Below are 18,008 nucleotides of genomic sequence, written 5' to 3'. Positions count from 1 at the left end.
AACCCAGCACATTCTCTTTAAATGCAGCCTGATGAAGTATTGACTAGTAAGTCATGACAACATTGATCAAACTGCTAACAATTAATGTTCACTTCTGGTACAACTAAAGCTTTTTAATAGGGGAAAGAGTAATTTTTCATAAGCTGCACACTGAGGGCTTGTGTTCCTACTCTGTCTGAGTAGTTTTCAGAATATAGCACATCACATTTGCTTATTACAAGTTCAGCATGTTTTGTTTTATTTACTGTATATCAGAACATGATTAAAGATACATTACAAAAAACAAACAAAACAAAAAACTTTCTGGCTTTGAAAAATCTTGAGAAATCTTGACAGAGTGATTCAATTACTCATCCTCTTTTCACAGTTTACACGGTAAGCAAATTTCAGAAGTTATGGTCTTCTGGTATACTCAAGACCACTGAGAACTGGGAAATCTCCTTTCATTTGAATGACTCATAACTCCTAGCTGGAGTCTGGGGAGTCTTTGAGCTCTGAGTTCCCCGCATAAATCAACATAGCGGCATTCATAGTTATTGCTAAGAACAAAAAATAACAGCCTTTTAAGCGTTTCTTTCTTTTTAAAAAGGCACCAGTATTTTTCCCCTACTAATCCCTCTGCCACTTTTAGACAATAGTGTTTATTTTCTTTTGGAATGACACTTCTCCGATGATGAAGTCTTAAACTTTGAAGAAAACTGACATTTTTCATTCCCATAACCCTGACCAGCTCGCTTTTTTGTTAAAATGCTATTTTTTGTTAAAAAGTTAAAAAGCCTGCTGCATTCACAGTGACTGGAAGAGCAAATTCATGTAGCATTCATGACTGTTTGAGTATTAATGTTCAACTCCAGATTGTGGATTAGAGCCTTGGTCTATGGTTTCTGGCCTTAAGATAGAATTCATAACCTGTGAAAATCTTAAAGCTGCACTAGACGTGATTTATTCCATTAAAACCCAACCATCTTGTAAGCTTGTATCATCACAGTGTAGCTCATCTCAACTAATAGAGAGACTGCAGATTGTCCCTAAACACCCAAATGATATTCTGGTGTCTGTACGGTCACTAGAAATCTTCTACACCTAGAGGAAATGATAAAACAAAACTTAAGATCAAAATACAGCCGACAGTGAGCACAGAGAAAGATTTTTTTTCCCCATCAAGACATTCAGGGTCATAGGACTGCACAGTTACAGTAACTGATGTCACATTACATGATTTCTTTGTAATGAAGTCCTTCAAACTTTCAAGTATTTGGTTATCTCCTGTTGCCACTTGAGACTTGAGACTGCCAGGGTGGAAAGTTGCCTAGTGCAGCTCTAAAAAATCACTGCAATAACACATATGAAAACTATTTTCGGCCTATGTTGACAATTTCTGTTGTTTAATGCTTTATGGCTGGATAACAGGAAGTGAATTATAAACTGCTTGCAGCAAAATTATTTGGCATTCATTAAAGAGGAAATGCACTTTGGTATCACAAAAAAACAACATGAAACAAAAAAGGCACTCAATAAAATACCATATCAGTTTCAACATATTAATGTGTCTAGATTGGGACAACACACCTGCTACTTTTTTACACTTAAAAAAAAAGAAACATTAATACAAAGCACACACAAGTCCCCAAATTGTCTGTGAAAAGGCACATGTTCTGCAGCTTTGGTTCTTTTAAGATGCATCTGTGGCTTGGTTCTTCAAGATCTTGAGCTTGGAGTCTGAGACGTTGTCTGAGTTAGTCTTGGACCTCAAACAGTGTCTGAGGAGCATGCCACAGCCCAGCAAGAGAGGGCTGATCATGAGGGAAAACCCGCTGAGGAGGAAGGCTGCCGTGTAGTCACCTGTCCTGTCCACCAACCAACCTGAACAGAGAGAGAGACAGATTGAAAGATGAAGACTAAAGTCCAAAACTGTAAGAGAAGAGGACAGTGGAGACATAGGTATGCCAGGTCAGGGGTCATCTTCTTCAAACAGAGTACTGGAGTAATCTTCAGAGGACTGACCTTCTAGCAAGCTACTGGTGAATAAATGAGATGGTCTCCCCTGAATTGACATTCAAAAAATGGTTGTAACCGAAAATGTAAAGCACTGAAACCTCATTTTAAAAGTCTACTTTACTTAACATTAGCTAATGAAAATATAAGATAAGGTTAAAGTTTCATCATGTAATTTTGCATTTATTCTACATAAAGTGCTGCTAAAAGAAAGCTTATGCTCTGGATTGGGATCCGACTTTTGTGGTAGGAAGCAACAATGTTTACAGGAAATGTGGCCTTGATCTAGAGAAACACTAGCAACATCAATATCATTTGTTTTCATTTTTTTACACATTCATTTAACAGAGAAATATGAGTCCTGCTGCACATGAAACCTTACAAAAGTGTGGCAGTTGTATTGAAAACCTAGGCATTCACCTCCTATTGGTGGGCTGATAAGGTAGGGAATAGCATGTAGGAAGTGAACCACTCCCAGAGCAGAGGTAAGGTAGCTGGAACCCACGACGTCAGAAGTGACCACAGGGATGAGTGCTACATACGCCCCGTCAAAGTAGCCGTAGAGCATGGAGAATCGGGCCAGGGGAGGGAAGGAGTGGAGGAGTGGGAGGAACATGCAGCAGAGGCCCTCCATGCCCACTGCCGCCATGTAACTCAATGTCCGATACCTCTTCAGACACCTAGAGGGAACCATAGTATGGTTAGTGTCAGGACTTTTCTTCAATATTTGAACTCTTTTTCTTCAGAATACAACTTTTGCAAAACGACAAACTGTGCAATTTTCATTTTTTTTGCAGTGATCCAAGAACACGTACATGAAACCATTTCTAAAGATACAGTACACCCCATCCGTTGGTGTGTTTCCTAGGACCCGCTACACAGCCCTCCAAGTTAAGGGTTGCACACCAGCACACACACACACCATGCCAACTTACTTCCTGTCCGTGATCCATCCAAAGGTGATGTTACCCACAATGCCACTAACTCCGAATATGGATATGAGGAGGGCAGCCTTTTGGTGCTCCACCCCGACACTGAGGGCGTAAGGGATCAGGTAGACCACTGGGATGCTGCAGCCGTACGCCAGGAACAGGAAGGACATGGCCAGCAGCAAGAAGTCGGCCATTAACAGGAAGCCAAACTCCTCCGTGGACACTGGGCACGTACATTTGGAAGGAGTTTTGGTGTTCATTAAAGTGTTTTGATGAGTGTTAGTATCTACGGGTAACTGTTGGACATCCACCAGTTGGACTTCGGTGCGTCTTAATTCTTCTTGTGTGACATCCATGACGTCGGCTATATTAGTGTCCACGGTGCTGGATAACTTAGTGGCTGTGATGTCAGCTAGCTTGTAGTTCGAGGTCATGCTTTCTACCAATTTTAAGTCTTCCAGCGTACCGCCATCAGCTAGCTTAGGGTCTGAGAGTTTGATCTCGGCCAGCATTTTTGTAGTCAGCATGTTGTTGCTAATTACAATGGAGTCTGCTAACTTCACATCTGTTAACCTTGTGTCAGAGAGTTTAGACTTTGATAGCAGCATCTGTGCAAGATTCACCTGAGCCAGTTTACTGTTTTCAAGTTTATAGTTTCTAAGCTTCCCGTTGGCTACATGTAGCTCCATGTCCCCTGAGTCGTAAGCGTCCAGCTGCTTTGGCTCCGCCTGGCTGCTCTCAACAGCTAGTTTTTCGTCTTTGGAATCCAGTAGTGCTGCCACATAACCGCCCTCCTCCAGGTTTCCTATTTTGTCCATCATTTTCCTGTAGAATAGCATAAAAAATGTACAGATTTGGATAGGAAATGACTTGCTGTGGGAACAGTTATCCCTGTGTGATCATTTAAATACTCCCCAAACAAGCACTACTCCTCCTCCTTCTGCTGTACTTTTAGCACAGTGTTCTTAAAACTTGTGGGGTTTACCTTTCACCTCCTCTGGGTTCCAGCGGCCTCATCAGAGCCCCACAAACACACAAGTTGGAGACAAATCCTCCCAGGATGAGCAGAGCCCCCCTCCAGGAGTAATACTCTATCAACAGCTGGACTGCAGGGGCCAAGATGAAGGTCCCAATGCCAGTACCTGGAGATGAGATGAGATGAGATGAGAATTTTAAAAGACAAGAGAAGGGAAAATGAGAACAACACATAAGTAGAGGACAAAGAACAATAGAAGAGCACTGAAGGGAAATAAAGAAAGAAAGAAAGAAAGAAAGAAAGAAAGAAAGAAAGAAAGAAAGAAGAAAGGGGAAAAGGAGAAGTTATGAAAGGTTTATAAAAGAACACTCAAGAAATCAGAAAACTGAGAAACTGAGGTGGCCCCTACCTGACATGGCAATGCCATAAGCTAGTGCTTTCCTTTCGTTGAAGTACTTCCCCACCATTGCTATGGCTGGTGTGTAGCTGAGAGCGAAGCCAAGACCTGCACATGACAGCAAAAGAAATTTGAGATTCAGCAAAAGTCAGAGACAGGCTGGCGTGCCTGGCGGTTTCCACCACAGGGTATCAGGGTATGTTCTTGCCCAGAAAGTCACCAGTAAAGCAGCGTTTCCTAGCCTTCATCTTAACCACAGCCCTAACCAAACCCACAGCCTGGGAGGCAGTGCTGCAACAGTGGGGGCACAAAAACCCAGGAGGTGGCAGTATCCAGGCATCTTTCCTCCTCTTCACACTCTTCATAATTTAAGTCTGATGTTGTTTTGGGAAACTGGTCTTCTGCCATCGCGGTGCAAATTTTGTTATAATGTAGATCACAGCAATTAAAGAAAATAACAGTTATTACAGCACACTACTAAAGCTTATGATAAACAATAGAAAAATGTCAGAGTGCTATTTTACTGAGTATCAACCCTCAGCCTCCTGTCCAATCACATCTCAAATGCCCTAAACCCTTGGAACATTTGTAGTTTGTGTGCAGTCAGTCAGTCCTAACATTAAATGAGGAGCACAATCCCAGGTCAAATGTAGACTGAAGCACCTTGATATCGTCCTCACTTTCACTAATTGTAATGTTATGTTAAATACATGCATCTTTATTTTTTGTCCTAATTTCTTTAGTTGTTATGTGCTGTTACATATGGAGCTGCTGTTGATGCAAGAAAAATGTCAGCCCCAGCTGACAAGAAAGTACGAATCATCAATCATAATCAGTCATCCCACAACTTCTCTTCTCCTTGAAAGTCAGAGCACAGAGTCAACTACATGACTGTACCTTAGAGGTCTACAGGGACCACACCAGGAGAAGCAGCTTAGAATCCTCCTACTGCTACAACTGTTGTTCTTGACCATGTACCATGAACTCCAACGCTCTTATAAAGCATTCATTAAAAATCTAAGATGCCGATTTCACTGATTGTTTTGTCCTTGCTGATACAATATGTGCTAATCAACTGCTATGTCCTACTGTTATGTACTTGTGGAGCTCCAGAGCATACTGAGGAAGATGGAGAGGCACTCTAAGCTGGCAGTGAAGGAGCGCAGGATCACTACTGGACCATTTGTAGATGTCCTTCTAGATGCCTGCAGACACTGATCAGTAGGTGTTTGGTGAGCTGAGCCTGTGTACCTGTGAGGATGCCCAGGAAGATGTAGAGGCATTCCAGACTGGACGTGAAGGAGCTGAGCACCAGGCCAGTAGAAGACAGCAGGCCTCCCAGAATCACTGTGGCTCTACAGGAGAGACGGTTCCCGATGAGACTGCCAAGTGGAGCTGGAGACATGGTTAGGATTGGATTACTTTCATTTCAAAAACTTAACTCTCATAAAGAGAAACATTGACACAGATCTAAGTTTTAAGGAAAGACAGCAGTACTGTCAGCACAGTTGTAATGTACTAAAATTAGACCTTTTCTTTGTTTTCTCAGCAAGGAAGCTATATTAACATTATCCAAGTCAAACCACACGGATGATGGCGTACTGCTAAAATAACTCTTGCATTTAAAAGACTGTTTGGGGCCATCCATTATTTAGAAAGAAGGGTGACAGGAAGATTTTAGAGCGCTCTGAAATAAAAAGCTGTGATCTTCCCTCTGACTGAAATATATTTTTATACCATCCCTCAGAATACAATTAAAAAAGTATGATAGTGCCCTTTTTTTCCTCCAGTGTACCCTTACCATTATTGTCAAAAGGTCCCTTATGATTCATGAGTCTTTTTAAGAAGATTTCCCCACAGAGAAAATGCGTTAGATGCTGAATTCCATAATAAGGTAAGGTTTGTGGTCAATATTATGTCCCCTGAGGTCTATTATCCCTCTACTACTCTGACACATCTACTGTGATTTGTCTTTAAGCAAGGTACTTAACTCTGGGCTGCTTGCAGGTATGAATGTGCCAAAATGCATGAGCTACAGTAAATATGGTCCTACCACAGAGCATGGTGGTGCAGTCAACCAGACTGTGGATCCAGGCAGTGGTGGAATAATCCCTCTCAAAGTGCAGCTGGAACTCCACAAAAAAGATGGATATACATCTGGACAGAGAGAGACAGAGAGATTGGCTTAAGTGCATTGCTCAGGGAATATCAGAGGCACTTACAAAGCAATGAGTGAAAGCAACAATTTCACAATGAAAATTTCACATACATTTTGGATTAGTACTTAGTAGAGAGCAACAAAAGAAACTGGTGACACCAGGGCTGTGATATGTTTTTTTGGATGTCTTCAGCATCAGCACATTTATAACAATGGGGAGATCACTAACAGATACAGCAGGTGTCAGCCGACAGGTTTAATAACTAGAAGTCTGGCTGACAGGACGGTATGCTTCTACATCAGAATATAAAACTCTCCAGGTGTCTCAAATGCAGACAGTCAGTATTGAAATACTTTTTATTATCACCACTCAGACTCAGGATAAGTCCATAAAATATAGCTGATTGTGCCTGTTATCAACTTACAGCCATCGTTCATGCCCATATGCAACTGAAACAGAAATCTTGGACTTACCCCCCTGGCCGTGGTGATTATTCCCTGTGCTTAAGTGTTTAATTATCTATTATGTAACTCCAGAACAGATTTAGCAGTGTTAAATCTTATGGCATGTGACCGGGGCACAACTGACCTTTGTGTAACTTCAAGGCAAAAAAATGCCGACCCGAGCTGACTTTTACCTTTGCAAAAAGCATTTCACCCCCCTTTCCTCTCTTTCTCTCTGTGTTTTGTCTGCAGATGCTCTCTTGTCTGTCTCTCTCTTTCGCACATGTTCACTAATTCATGTGCTCAGCTACACACATGAGCACGCAAACGCACACACACACAGACAATAAGTGCCAAGAATTATCCTGCCTAAGCAGTCCAGAGAGGGTGAGGAACAATTAAGTGCTGAAGCCAGCAGAAACCAGTGGCAGAGTGAAACTGGCTGCTCGCACCTCAACATCAGCCTAAAATTAAAAAAAATAATAATAATAAAAAATAAAAAAGATAAATAAAAAGTTTCAGATTAAATGGACTCATTCAGCAACCAGCAGCACTCTTAAGCACATGTGAGTGCTGACATGACTGAGAGAAATGTGCTTTCTTCTATTATTCTATAGTAGCTTAATACTAAAGGATTGAAATTGCAATAATATGTAAATCATTTATAACATTTTTAATAATTATTTACATAATTTTACAAAGCATTATTGTCTTTTAAGCTAAACACTACACTAACACTTCAATTCACATCAGCTATATTATTTGGTACATCAGTCATGTTCACTGGGAGCCTAAATATAAACGCTGTGGGTTCTGTGCCCCAGGGGCCTGTTGCTGCGTTGCACCACTACAGTGTCTGTCACACCGTCCCTTATCGTGCTGTTGTGGGTGCAGACACACATACACACAGATGGAAGAGATCATATACGGTCTTCTACCTGTGTAGGTGTCCCTGTTCTTGTCCTCACTTTTTCTGTAATCACTTTCTTGCACAATAAAAATTATATATGACAGGTCATTTGGTGTCTGGTGCTCCATCCTCTTAGACTTTGATTGGGGGCGTTCTTCACTTTTCTCAACTTGATCAGGTTGTGTGTGTGATTCTGTGTGCTCATGGCCCTGCAGTCGCATGCGTTTTTATGGGGACTGGTGGGGCATTTACTGTATATTCAAAATCCTGTAGCCTAGTGTCAAAATCCATTAAAACAGTTCAGGATAGCAAAGATACCCTGACTAAAAATACATGGATATGTTCCCTCCTTCTGCAAAAGCTGTTTTTTTTATGCTGTACAAGAATGAATGGTAGCAAATGGCCTCTGAAGGGAGGAAAACAAGCTCTGACATCTCCAGTTATGCTGTGTGCACACAGCAGTAGGAATACTAATGTGGGGAAAACTACACCACTGGCACAGAACTCAAAAAACACCAGCATTATCCTGTGAGAGAGTGTGGTTAGTCACTGCAAGAGACAGCCAGCTTCTCATGGAAATCAACTTACTTGAGCAAATTAACAAATTTTAGTTAGAAACAGGTTTTATTTGCAGGCTGCGTGTAGTTACCTCTGCCAACAGAGCTGGACGGGGGTTACGTTTTTGCCCAGTTCCATCTGTTTGTTTGTTAGCCAGATATCTCAATAAGTTATGAATGGATTTGCATAAACCTTTGAGGAAAGGTTGGTTATGGGCCAATGCAGAAGTGATTATTTTTTCACACTGACTGGCCAAAGCAGTGTGAAGCAGTGGGCATGCTTAACTTTTAGTGAATATCCAACATGTGGAACTGGCACACCTTAACAGCTGCACAGTGCCGGAGGAGGAATGTGCTCTGCTGACGGCTTTTTTCTAGTTTAACATCGTATGGAAACGTCCGAGCAGGATTTCAAGATCTTAGTGAGGCACAAAGAAATCTCCTGAAACAATCTGCAGCGGCTTAAAACTTTGAACTGAGTGTAAATGGAAACTTGCCAGGTAATAAGATACTTAGTGGAAACCCGAGCTAAGAGCATGCTGCCTTGTTGCAGAGCTGCTATAAGTCAGAAATGTATGGATCTTTAGGATCACGGTCACTGTGGTTGCAAATGGAAATGATGTATGTGTTTATTTGCATATAGAATGTGGATGTGGGACCTGATCACAGGCGGTCGCTTGAAATGAACGTGAAGACCCATTCTAATGCCAGGAGTGAACAGGGGCAGGGTGTTTTTTTCTGTTTGAGCTTTAGTGTGTTAAGCTGACAGTCATTTACTCACTCTTTCTCTCTCTCCCTCTCCCTCTCTTGCACACACATACATATACACACACACACTTACACAGATACCTGGTAACAGCACGTGTGCAGATGGTGGTGAGGAAGCAGCCAGCGACGATCATCCAGCCCCACCCGCCATCCGGTGCGGTCACGACCCGCGACGCCCCCTTGCCTCCACTGCCCTTCTGCTCCACAGTGACCGCCATCACACCAGCCAATCACAGGCCAGATCAGCATCAGTAGGCCCTCCCTCTGATAAAGAAGAACCTGAGGCCAGAGCACGATCCTGCGGTTCTTCTCTCCCTCTGTTCCGTCCTGCCTCGTCTGAATGAAAAACACTTTCACACTGGCTGGATGGTGTTTGGGTAAAAGTGCATAATCGATCGGTTTGGTTTGGATCCGTCTTCTTCGTTCCCTCGTTCTTTCTCCTATCCCTTGGTCGTACTGGGAAAACTAAAAAGAAAATTTAAAAAAAAAGAAGAAAATTAAAACTATGCGCTTGTGTAAACTGCGAACTGACTTACAACAAGGGTCTTATTTGGGCTTATTTGAATGATTAAAATGGCTGATCCTATTATTATAAGTATTATTTTTTGTTATTTTATTTTATGAAGCACTTCTGATGTAATGTCCCTGTTTTGCTGAAGCACACATTTTCCATCTCTTTGTTCCCTTGAAGATTACCATTAGGATTAACTTTACCGCTATAATCTCACCGGTGGCATAGCACTTTGCATTACAGACTGTATGTGTTGTGCCTTTGTTAAAGTACAAGTCATATTTTCCAATGGATTTTCCAATGGATTCCAATTGGAGTGCAATTCTTTATACTAACAATGTCACATTTCACAACGTGTATCCAGTGCATGAAAACTTATCTTTTGCTGCTCTAAACAGCTGGTTTCTGGCAGGATTTCCCTGGGACAAGTGACATTTTTTCACTGGTAGCAGAAGAGCTGTATAGTTGCAGAGGTTTACTCGTTTACCACCATGGCTAAAGACAGAAAACACTCACACTCCATTAACAGAAAACTCAAGGAAAAATACCTCACAGTACTGAACACAATGTTTGATTGGCAGGTGATCTCTGGGAAGTGCAGTGCAGAAACAGCACAGTAATAAAGGCTTACCACTGACATTTATTAATATGTATATAGGTAGTATACTGAAGCTTTTTTTCAATCAATCTCAATTAGGTAATGTACTAAACTAAGCGAATATTTGCAGATTACACCTTTAACATACTTGTAGCCCCATCAGTGAACAAGAATAGGCACTCCACTGCAAGTGATAGTATGGACTGCTGCTGTGCTGCTGCTTCATTCATGTCTATGGCTGAGACAATGGAGAGGAACACTGATCAGACATCAGCCAGCTAAATAACAATGGGCCTTGCCAAGTGGCCCATCTACTATGTTAGCACTCACGGGAGAAGAAAAGACTTGTTGTTGCCGGTGGTGTGTGTGTATTTGCATGTGTTTGGATCCTAGCACCGCAGATACAAAATGTACTGACACCAAACAATAGTGGGGATTCTCCAATCAGAGCGAGGCATTTCTGGTGAGGCAGCGCATGCAGCCAGTCAGCGCCTCGGACTCTCTCAGAGCACGCCCACTTGTTGCCATCAAAGACGTGCCCTGGCCGTGTTTTCATCCTCGCCTCTCAGTAAACGTGTTCCATTTTTCCTTCCTGTTTTTGTTGTTTTCATTTTAGAACAGGAAAAACAGTTACGTTAGCAGCAGGCCAAAGGGACATCTCTGCCTGTTGAGAAAGATATTTAGGCAGACAATGTCTCAGGCAAGGTCACAGTGGTGTGCTGAAAAGTCCCAACATCCTGCATCAAACCAAGCATAGTGATGGTTTAAGTCACCCCAACCTGCATACATTAGAACTGTATATAATGGAATCCAGTGTAAAGCTCCCCTGCCCTGCATCAATACTGCACTCAGTCAGTAGTGTCACTAAGGCTTAGTGGGCAGAGCCAAAGAATCACAAAGCAAAAGCTGGCTGGCTGGCAAACTTCAACGGCAAAGAAGAACCTGCGGTCAAAATATAAACACAGATATGAATTGCAGTCAGCTGTGGTTTCATTCCTTCATGGCATGGCATTCATAATCTTGGAAGGGCAGCAGGCGAGCTAACTAGGTTACCTAGATCAGAGTTTCATCTGGATTATTTTTCAGACACGCATGCTAGTGTTGTTGACTCCTATCAGTGGGTGAAGCAGATCCTTGACTTTCTATCAGCTTTCAAATTTTGTTACCTCTTTATATTCAAGACTTAAAGCAAATTGGACATTGGTAGATTGTTGGGTTGTATCGTTCCCTGGATGTGCTATGAGTCCACATGGTGGTGAAATCTCCTCATTAGATGCTTCCCGCTCCACTGGACTGCTAATCCACAGTACTGGATTTTTCTCTCCATTCACTTTCAAAGCAAAACAGCTCCCAAAATAACACTTTTAATGCGTAAACAAACACAAGCAAATAAATAAATAAAAAATAGAAAGTCCCGGTACCCATTTTTTCCTGATGTAATTACAATTATTTGCAAAAGACCTATCAGGTTGTTTCCTCCTGGCGCAAGGTTGCTATGTGGGGATTTCGTGCTGATGCTACCTGCCGGATCTACTTTCCAATTCAAATAGGAAAAAAGCAAACAAACAAACAAAAAAAACAAAACAAAACAAAACAAAACAAAAAAACAAGAAAAGATAAGTTTCCTCAAAAAATGGATATAAGGACTTGTTGAGTTTTTTCCTGTTTTGTTCATCTTGGTTTAAGTGCTTAAAGTGTTCTTTTCAGAACTGGTTAGCCAGGCTATGGGAGTAAACAGAGAGAATGAAATACAATATTGTGGAATAGCAGCAACTAATGAGGATATTTCATCACCATGTTGAGCCATATCCAGCCAAGGTTACTATACAACCCAACACTTGAAAGTTCAATTGTGCTTGAAAACAAAGTGATCATGATCAAAGAAAGCATACTCAATAAGCTGCACTTTTATTGGATAAAAATAGGTTGATACAAGGTCATTATTAAAATAACATTCTTTTGACCTTGTACTGCATGAACTCTGTGTGCATGACTCATTGACTTTTGGAAATAATTTATTATGGTATCATGATGGTTTTGTTTCTTAAATTCCTAATTTAGCCCAACGTGTAGGTGTCTATTGCTAACAGAAATCATGAGCTCCGTGTAGTGCAGTACCCTATGCATGCAAGAGAAATTACAAATTACTGATATGCAGATGAATGGGTATTTGGTAAAGACTGAAACTCTGAATGACCCAGTAATTTATTTGGAAAATTACCTTAACCAGAATATTGACCTGAATCGGAATATGGTACTAAATGTACTCACTGTCATATAGAGGCTATTCCCACCTGGTACTGACATCTGGATACAAGCTGACACCTCTAAGTACAGCTGCAAACAGCAGCAATGCACATTCACAGGTGGTCTGGGACGCTTGTGTCCACACTGCATTAGAGGTGTAAACAGACGTGTCAGATTGAAGGACCGCCTACTAACCTGATATCCTCTGTCTTGTCCAGCCCAACACCCCCAATGCTGGCCAGACCGTCACTTTTCCAACAGAGAAAATATCTGAGCTGACTCTGCCCAGTGCAGCTGCACTGTCAGCTGATTGGTTTTATGCAAACTGAAGTGCAGGTCGGCTGTAAAGCAGCTGGTTAATGAATAAATACTCTTTAATAAGACATGAGCTCCCCTAAAAACATGATGCAAGAAATTTGGAGGCGGTGGCAGTTCTTAACTTTCATGCCCCAGCGCAATTACACACATCTTTTCTAACCCTAGATGTGATAGAGTTACCATAGGAATACTACAGAAATATTATAGCGGACATGCATATGTGCACGTCACAGTTACTACAGGAATACCACAGAAATATTACAGGTTTATCCACCTAAGCGAGAACCCTCTCAGACCCGCTGGAATAATTCAATAATCTGAGCCTGAACGTGATCAGGACGAGCTGTAACACATGTGAAATACGTCTTCAGTGATTGACAGCTGCATTAAAATGAGGCTGCAGGATAAGCGAGGATGTCCCCTTTGTTAAATACCTGCTGCCTGTTAAATGCTGTTTACTCTTTATTTGCATATAGAGCAGGAAAGTAAGATCTGAACACAAGTGGGCAGGTGAGATGCATTTGGAGACATATGTTGATACCAGGCTAGTCTGATCTTGGGAAACCACCTGATGTTAGGCTAACTAATTTGCTAGATTTTTTAAATTCATAGCAAGAGCCAGTTTGCTGGTTTGAGTAAAAGCCTCCAGAGCAAGTCTGTTTCTGAGAACTGTTTGTGTGACTCAAACTCCAATCTGCAACAATTTCACCTTGAGGGTGAACCTGGGCTACAGTGGAGCATCAGTGTAGCTACTATTTCTACCATGAGCTACAAAGTGTTCAAACAAATGTAGTCAACCAGGTCGGAGATCATAATCAGCCCCAGAAAAACACAATGCCTTGCTGAAAGACACTTCAGCAGGATGGACGCTGGTTATGCCAGGCTCACAAGATTTCAGGAATCCCAAAATCACAATTGCACTCAAACTACACAACAATCTGACCTGCATTTGACATCTTTTCATTGTTGTGGTGTGCACACAACAATGACACAAGTGAGCGCAGAGAAGGTGCACTAAAAACATATTTGCTACTAGTTTCATATGTTGCTTTGTTTATGGTTTGTATATCTGCAGTCCTGGGTCTTCCAGCTTCCCTTTTTAAATGACATATACACACTATCGCCACCTGCTGGTACGGAGAGTTATTTCCTCTTACGCAGATGCAACATGTACATGGTGCTTGGCCATCAGCTGTAGTCTTTGCGGTGTGTTCAAGTGCAACACAGGCACCTGTGTTGGTCCCAACACAGGTGAGTTCCACACTGGTCCAGGACACACCGCTCAACTGCTCAGTTTCCCCTTGGGGATCAATAAAGTATTTCTGCCTCTGATTCTCAGACTGCAGGAGCCTTGGTGATGGGCACCAACAGTGATTTCTATTTCCAACGTGGGTTTTTCTCCCTGATCTAAAAAGTTTGTCTGTGACTGGCTGAAATCTAGTTGCCTGAGTCTGGCATTACAGGGGTCCGATGTCTGCCTAATCACACCCTGAGGTTAAGATCCACCCCCCCGGTCCAGCCCTGAGCATACCCCAAACACTCACTTGTAGCAGACCTGCAGCACTGTTAAACAGTGTTTGTTTCCACTGAAAGCGTGCCTGATTGAAGGCCCCGCTTCACACCAGCTGTGCAGTGTTTGCATTTCGCCAACTTGCTCTGATTTGGGCCATTGGTCCAAGAGAAGCTTAATCAAGCAAGCTGAAAGAATCTGGATAAACAGATGTGTGGTGGGGGCTGGAAAGTGAGGAGAAGGTGAGAAAGGCCCGGGATTCAGGCAAAGCTTCCCACACAAGCCTCACACAAAACACAGCTTTAAAAACGGCTGATCTCATGAGCTAGAAAAGTTATTGTTGAAAGAAAGGGGTGTGCTGATATGATGTGATGGATAAAACAAAACAAAACAAAACAAAACAAAAAAAACATAAAACCTCAAACACATCCTTAAAAATCACCTGAAATGAGACCAAATGTTTGTGTGCAGCCTCTTTTGCTTCATCACCTGCTGCCAATAAAGTTCAGCTTGGCAAACAGATCAAGTTTGGTCATGTTGTGAAAATGTGTGTGCATGTCCAACACAGTGTGTATTGACTGACTGATTGATTGATTGAGGGATTCCCTCCAAACTGGCACATGGTGGGTGCCTCAGTCTACAGAGAGTCATTACTTTTGGCAAAACACATCTTGCTTGTTGCATACAAACTCTGATTTAGCTCACTGTCCATTTTCAAACAGCTAAGGATTTTAAAAAAAAGTCTCTTTTACTTTATACAACATCCTAATCCTAATATACAACATCCTTCAAATATATTATAATATATGCCTGTGCATAATCAGTTGTCCAAAAATGTATTTAAACAACATCAAAAACATTCTGGGTGCATGTCTGCTTTGAGATGAGATTTTCACAGCACATTTTAAAGAAAAGAGAGTAGCTCCAGTCTTCAAAATGTATTTGGCATAAATGTCTGTATGCACAACTTCTTTTTCTTCATATATCAAAGTGTATCAGTATATATGATAAGTGATTCTTCTTCTTCTTTTTTTTTTTTTTTTTTTTACCTCCAGTGTTAGACAAATCTTCCATATTGTTGGACTATAGCAGTCCAAAAATATGTCTTATACTGTGAAACATAGGCTACATTCAGAATTTCAATAATCTATCATATTGCGACCCCTGCTCTCCACCTCACAGCTTGTCTGCTTCATTTATCAGAGCAGAGGCTTAGAAAAAGTAGCAGAGCAGATAAAGAGTGACAGAGAGACAGGGAAAACAGGAGACACAGATTGCAGAGGGAGAGAGGGGGTAAAAATAGCTCCACTGGTGCAACTCAAACAAAAGATAAAAACACACGTTCAGAAAGTAAAAAAAATAAAAACTGTGGAAAAGTGCAGGCTTACATCAGTTTCTTGGCGTCCTCTCCTCGTCCATCTCAGGGCTCCGTGGCTCCAGTTCCCCCCGCTCAAACGGAGGCAGGGGATAAATCGAAAAATAAATACATAAATGAATAAATAAATAATGATAAAAAGGGGAAGTTGCCCGAGGTTTTTACTGACGCTTTTGTCTGCAGGCGTCCCGCAACATCCCGGAGGGACTGTGCGAAGAAACGGAAACAGAGAGAGAGAGAGAGAGAGAGAGAGAGAGAGAGAGAGAGAGATTCTCATTGGAGCGTGCGGGGCGGCTGTGACAGGCCACTATAGGCTATGTGGTAATCAAGACTTTATAATGAACTTGCTATAGAGCTGCTTTATGATCATTTTATCTCTTCGTGTCAGGACTTTTGAGTTAAACAGGACATTTTAGTCACCTTATGCGACTTCACGCTACTTCTGAGCTCCTGTAGGCTAATAGCCTATATTCCGACACTGATATTCCTATAGAGAATTCAAATGTGCACGTGGTAACCAATAGCAAGTTTTTAACCAACTTTAATCTTATTTTATTTTACTTTATTTGTTTCCCATTCATATGATACAGCCTGGTAGGCCTATTTGATTATTGGCTATATGTATGTATCTTTTCTGGTAGCTGTTATGGTGTGCTGGCAAAATCAATAATATTCATATGGTAACTTATCGGTTGACTGTGGTACTCAGAGGTGAGCTTATTATGGTAATATTAATTTTTCTGGAGGGTAAAAACAACAACAACAACAACAACAACAATCCCATATGGGCATATCATGTGACTGTGGTATTGGCTTACTTCATGGTGACCTTATCTTACTTCAGCTTGTTGGTGTGTTTCCACCACTGGCAGGAGGGATTTCTTATAGGGATCCGTGTTAATCAATAATTACTGGAAGGTGAATGAGTTTATAGTGAACCTACATGCCCTACATTATGTTTTACCATACACTCAGTGTCCACTTTCTCAGGTCCACCTGTCTAATGCAGTTCAGGTCAGCAGCTCTGCCATGAATTCTACCTTTTAACAAAGTTTATCATGTTCAGTTTGTGTTGACATTGTTGAAAATGTGTCAATTTAATTCTGTTTATTACTGAGGTTTGCAGGAGTCTTGTAGTGTTTCTAATTTTTTGTCCTCTTTACTCATATACAATGAGGGGGACAGAATAGTGGAAACAGCTCTCAATAAAATGCAGTCCAACAGCAGCACTAACTATGAGCTCAATGCCAAACATAAAAGTGAATGAACACCTCTATTACTGTGACAAAAAGAAAAGCTGAGCATTATAGGCATCATAAAGGAAACTTTATGGCACAGCAGTTGGATCAGATTGGATTAGATTGTGCAGGTAGAGCTGATAACGTGGCCACTGAGTGTATTTTATCCTCTAAGGCCAATATCTCTATACTTGTGATGCTCAATAGTAAGCATGGTGGTTGTATCTCTTCTATTATATTCCTACATTATTTGTGTGACATTTTTAATCTCCTATATTGCATTATTGTGATTTTATCCTAGGCTCCCTCATGATGTTTTTAACCTCTGTACTACATTATGTTTATAATATTCCTAACAATGTCTGGTGTTTTTTTTTGTTTTTTTTTTTTTTTTCTTTTGATCTGGGAGAGTATAAATTTGACTTTAAAACAACTTGATTTCTCACTCCTCCATCATTGAAAACCTTTGCATGTATTAGGTTGTGTCTGACCTGAGGGGTGGGCGGTCGGTGGGGTGGGACCTAGGGTAAAAACTCCATGGTCTCACTGAAGAAGAAAAACAGCACCAGGTTACTTTCAGGTGGTTTTGCTTTGTTTTTACGTCGTTGATTAACCCTGCTGTCATCTATTAATCTGAGATGTGGTGCTTTTTTCTTCATGGTCTTTGCTTTTGCTCTTCATGTTTTTTATTTATACAGTTTTTGGTATTGGTTCAAATCTCAGACACACTGCTCTTACTTTATGTTCTATCATATCATTGAATGTTAGGATAAATTACATGTACAGTTGCATCAGGGTGTTGTGGCTCTGACCTTTGACCTCTCCAACATTCTTTACCTGTTATGTTGCTGATGTAGAAAAGGAACTTTACTATACTTGTTCACATGGAAACATTATGTAGCAAATGAAACCAATTCTATGTAGCAGCCAGTTCTCTGCAAAACTTCCCAATCATGTCCCCATTACTACACTATTAACTGCAAAGTGTCATTATGGTTTTTACTGTTAATGGAAATTGTCAAATTCACAGTTCCAACAACTTGTATTAAAAAAAAAACACACACCCACAACTGA

General features: G+C 41.2%; 1 protein-coding gene across 1 annotated transcript; it reads right to left on the bottom strand.

Annotated features, from left to right (window-relative positions):
• Window positions 1-1,672: 1,672 nt before the first annotated feature.
• Window positions 1,673-9,355, bottom strand: LOC115372871 (monocarboxylate transporter 12-B-like). The gene is made up of 8 exons (XM_030071031.1): window positions 9,219-9,355; window positions 6,354-6,457; window positions 5,552-5,695; window positions 4,313-4,408; window positions 3,913-4,069; window positions 2,931-3,752; window positions 2,416-2,675; window positions 1,673-1,863 (listed from the first exon to the last, which is right to left on the bottom strand). The coding sequence occupies exons 1-8, from the start codon at window positions 9,353-9,355 to the stop codon at window positions 1,673-1,675; spliced, it is 1,911 nt and encodes a 636-aa protein (XP_029926891.1).
• Between the last annotated feature and the right edge of the window lie 8,653 nt (window positions 9,356-18,008).

The sequence above is a fragment of the Myripristis murdjan genome, chromosome 15 (assembly GCF_902150065.1).
Source record: "Myripristis murdjan chromosome 15, fMyrMur1.1, whole genome shotgun sequence".
In the NCBI taxonomy this organism is placed as follows: Eukaryota; Metazoa; Chordata; class Actinopteri; order Holocentriformes; family Holocentridae; genus Myripristis; species Myripristis murdjan.
This window is presented reverse-complemented; position numbering and strand designations above follow the sequence as displayed.

What these genes read in the sequence shown, in the direction of transcription:
- LOC115372871 (XM_030071031.1), bottom strand. Translation starts at nt 9,355, where the DNA reads ATGGCGGTCACTGTGGAGCAGAAGGGCAGTGGAGGCAAGGGGGCGTCG. An exon ending in TGCACACGTGCTGTTACCAG is followed by an intron (nt 6,458 to 9,218) that starts GTATCTGTGTAA and finishes CTCTCTGTCCAG; the next exon opens with ATGTATATCCATCTTTTTTG. An exon ending in TATCAGCCCACCAATAGGAG is followed by an intron (nt 1,864 to 2,415) that starts GTGAATGCCTAG and finishes CTCTCTGTTCAG; the next exon opens with GTTGGTTGGTGGACAGGACA.